Source organism: Tupaia chinensis, unplaced genomic scaffold (genome assembly GCF_000334495.1).
Source record: "Tupaia chinensis unplaced genomic scaffold, TupChi_1.0 Scaffold144276_1, whole genome shotgun sequence".
NCBI classification, from domain to species: Eukaryota; Metazoa; Chordata; class Mammalia; order Scandentia; family Tupaiidae; genus Tupaia; species Tupaia belangeri.
The window spans coordinates 5,321,247-5,324,918 of record NW_006204133.1 but is presented as its reverse complement, the minus strand read 5'-3'; the positions used below and the strand labels follow the sequence as shown (position 1 = coordinate 5,324,918).

Below are 3,672 nucleotides of genomic sequence, written 5' to 3'. Positions count from 1 at the left end.
TTCTGAGAAAGAGGGAGCGAGAAGGAGGCAGGCAAAGGGGCCCCATGCCGCGATCCCCCCAGTTTCAGCTGGCCCAGATCACGGGCATGTGTGCACCTGGTATTCTGGGGAGGCCTGGGGCTCGAGTGCAGCACCTTTCCCAGGTGGGTCCAGGTGCAGGACCAACACACCACCACCGACCCTATTGTGGAATCTTTCCTTCCTCTCTGTAGAGAGGAAGTCTGCTCAGAGTTAGAAGCTCCTGATCTCTTGTCTCTCTTCCCACTCAGAGATGTTCTGTGACATAACCCAGTCCTTCTGAGGTCTCAGTTCTTAACCTGTGAAACTACAGCCACAATTACTATAAAAATAACGAGAACAATTTCTGTTTGTGGAGGTGGAAGATGGTTATGTTTCATACTGTAACGTTTCCCTGACATAGTGACTACATTGATTTAATTAATTATAATGGAAGAAGAGAAACTCCCGAAGGACAGTATTACCAGGCCCGTGAAGCTTGCAGTCTGGAGGAGGCAGAGCGTGGGGGGTGCAGGGGAGTGACCTGAAACCACCAAATACTGGTGGTGAATGCAGGGCACCACGAGGAAGCTTAACAGGGGAACCAATTTAGGGAAGAGAGCCCGGGAGCACGTCTCGAACCGTGAGCTCAGCTGGGCCCTGCAGGGTGTGTGGACTGGAAGAGCCTTCTGAGAAGAGGAAACGGCATGTGCAAAGGCCGTGAGGCCTCTGAGTCGGTTGTAGGTAAGCCGAGAGCCTGGGGTTGTTTAGGAGACCTTTAGAGAGAGAAACCACGGAAGGACTGGGGAATGGATTGGGCAGAAATCAGTGAAGTGGCTTTTCCTTGAAGAAAGAGAACATGCATACAAGAGGGAGAAGGAGGGATCCCCTCAGTGGGGTGGTACAGAAAAGGCGAGTGAGCCCTGGCGGCCTCAGCCAGAGCGGTCTGGGAGCAGGGCGCCATGGGGTGGGCTGAGGGTGACTTGGGTGGTGAGGAGGAAGGACGGCATGATGGCGGCTCTCAAGGTGAGAGTGGCTGGGCTTTGGTTTTGGTTTTAGTTACAGATATATTGTTCGTCGATGAATAGAGTATCCCTTGAATGCTGGATCAGCAGGGGCTGTGGATTTTGGGAAGAGCTGCAGGGTCCTGACATGGGCCAGGTGTAGGATCTGAGTAACTCCATCCTACCTGTCATGAGCTACCTGTGACATAGTAAGAAATTCGTTCTTGTCTTGGGTTCCCAGCACAGAGCTCCTAATCCCTTGCAATTCTCTGGGTGGTAGGAATGTCTTTTTTTTTTTTTTTTTTTTTATTAACTTTACCACACACACACACACACACACACACACTATTTATTTATTTAATTCTAGTTGTTGTTGTTATTAATTTTTACATTTTTCTCTCATTTAAGAAAATGAGAGAAAGCAAGTTGCCAGGTCCGGGACTCGAACTGTGGTCAGCCATGTGGGAATCCAGTGCTCTTAACTACTGTGCCACCAGCTGACCCGGGAATGTCTTTTATTCTAATGAGGTGACTCCTGGAGGGCCCCAGGCTGGGAACTAGTCACCAGAAAGACCATGCCATGGTGAGAAAATTGGAGCTTTCAGTCTCACTCCCTATTCAAGCATACACTTTCTCTTACTTAAAAAAAAAAAAAAAGCAAACGATTATTATTTTTTTTAATTTTCTTGCCAGGAGTCAGCTAGTGGCATGGTGGTTAAAGCAGCTGAATCTCACATGGCCAACTGCACGGTTCATGTCCCTAACCCAGAGGCTTGAGAAACATGCCAGATACATGTACAAGATCCAGAAAAAAGAAATAGGAAAGCACCGTGGCATGACCATGCCCCGTGGCAGGTGCTTTCTTGCTTTCCTTCTCTCTCTCTGTCTCTCTCTCCCTCTCTCCCTCTCTGGAGCAAGCACATATACCCTCTGACCAACAGTTTTTTATTTTCTTGCCAGAGGGGTACCTGTACTTGAGAGTGGGAGAGCCCTCCAGTGAGTCATGCCATGCCACAGTTCTTTTTCATTTCTCCACCCCGTCAGGATTTGGGGCACACGTGCACACATGCCTGGTATGTATTTCACCGTTCTGGGGTGAGGTCTGGACTGCAATTGGCCTTCTGGTGCACAAGGCTTAACCCCCCGTGTCAAAGACCAGCCTTCCGGGAGCTTGGATCCAGTTGATCCACCATGCCCGTGTGCTCATGCTCTCTGTAAGAATCCCTAAACTGCAGAGTTCAGAGAACTTCCAGGTTGGGGGACAAACCCTGTGCTAGCGAGTGGCACACGCCAGTGCTCATGGGGATAGAAGCTCTGCCCTCAGGACCCTTTTGGACCTGGCCCTGTGTGTCTGCACCTGGCTGTTCTCCGCCCCTTTCACCAGGCCTTTCTAACAGACTGGTTTACTGTTGCCCCGAGTGCTTTAAGCTGCCCTGGCAAATTACTGAACAGGAAGGGGGTTCCGGGCCCCTGTCATTGATAGCTGATTGTTCAAGTGCACAGGTGACAGTGTTTTTTCTTTCCTTTTGCCACCCAGGTAATTTAAGTGGAGCTGATGGATTTTAGCCTGGCACTGGGTAGCGATTGTTTTACCTGGCAAAAGGAATTTTCTGAGGCGAGTGCGGCAACTTAAAATTAGAGTGATGTGTTCTGCGTGACATTTGCTGTCACATGGTGGCTGTGTGTGGGATGCCCTTGGTCTGGGCTTGTCTGGGGTAGACGCTGGTAAGCATCCGATCAGGCTTCACTAAGTGGTCAGACTTAATTTCTCAGCCTTATTGTAGGCATACCTAGTCTTTCGTTATAAATAATGTTATGAGGATTCAAAAATAGAATGTATTCCTAAAAGGAAAATACAGATTAAGTGTAAGTTCGTGAATTGCCTAAACTGACCAGGAAGTTTGGCCATTCCAGAACGACTGATCCCATTTAGCAGGTCCTGGATCTGGTGGCTTGCAACTCACTCTGGGTGCATGTATGTGAGTGCCCAAGATCCTGGAGGAGAATGGAAGAGAAGGGACTGTGGTATGGCCATCCCCCCCCCGGGGGGGGTGATTTCTCACTTTATCTCTCACTGTCTCTGTTTCTCTCTTGGGCAAGTGCACGCACTCTAAGGCAAATACCTCTTAAATTTTTTTTTTAAAGGCAGCAGTATTTGTATGACAGGAACACTTTCTAAAATATAAACAGCGACGCTCAACCTCAGGGAGAGATTTGATGTCTTACCCACCATGGGAGCAAAGAGAATTAATGTGAGAGTTGAGTTTCTGCTGGTTTGCTACTGTAATTAGAAATAAATGTTAACTACTCTGGTATTATGATTGCCTTCAGAATATACAGCTTGTGATTGCTTCTCTACCAAATATTCAGCTGTGTCCAGGATTCGGCTGTAGAAGAGGGTCAGCCTAGGTCTTCGTAAGTCCAGTGTCCTCAAACTGTGTGTGTGTGTGTGTGCATGTGTGTGTGTGCATGCACCTACATAGCCTGTAGGTAAAGGAGACTGTAGGTATAGCAGCCCAAAGGGACTGAGCTAGGGCGGGGAGGTGGAGGGGGGAGAGAGCAAATATCTCAGAGAGAGATTCAGAGGCTGATGGACTCACAAAAAGAGATCTCAATCCCAGAAGCCTTTGACAACACTCCTTCTAATGTGCTGGTAAGCATAATATCACTA

The 3,672-nt window shown here is 48.4% G+C and overlaps 1 protein-coding gene across 1 annotated transcript in view; it reads left to right on the top strand.

Annotated features, from left to right (window-relative positions):
- The first annotated feature begins 1,008 nt into the window (after positions 1-1,008).
- The window catches only part of TBC1D8 (TBC1 domain family member 8), a 124,750-nt gene continuing 122,086 nt past the window's right edge, over positions 1,009-3,672 (top strand). Inside the window, exon 1 of the mRNA XM_006166643.1 lies at positions 1,009-1,023. Within this exon, the coding sequence (XP_006166705.1) occupies positions 1,009-1,023 (15 nt within the window). The remainder of the gene's footprint in view (positions 1,024-3,672) is intronic.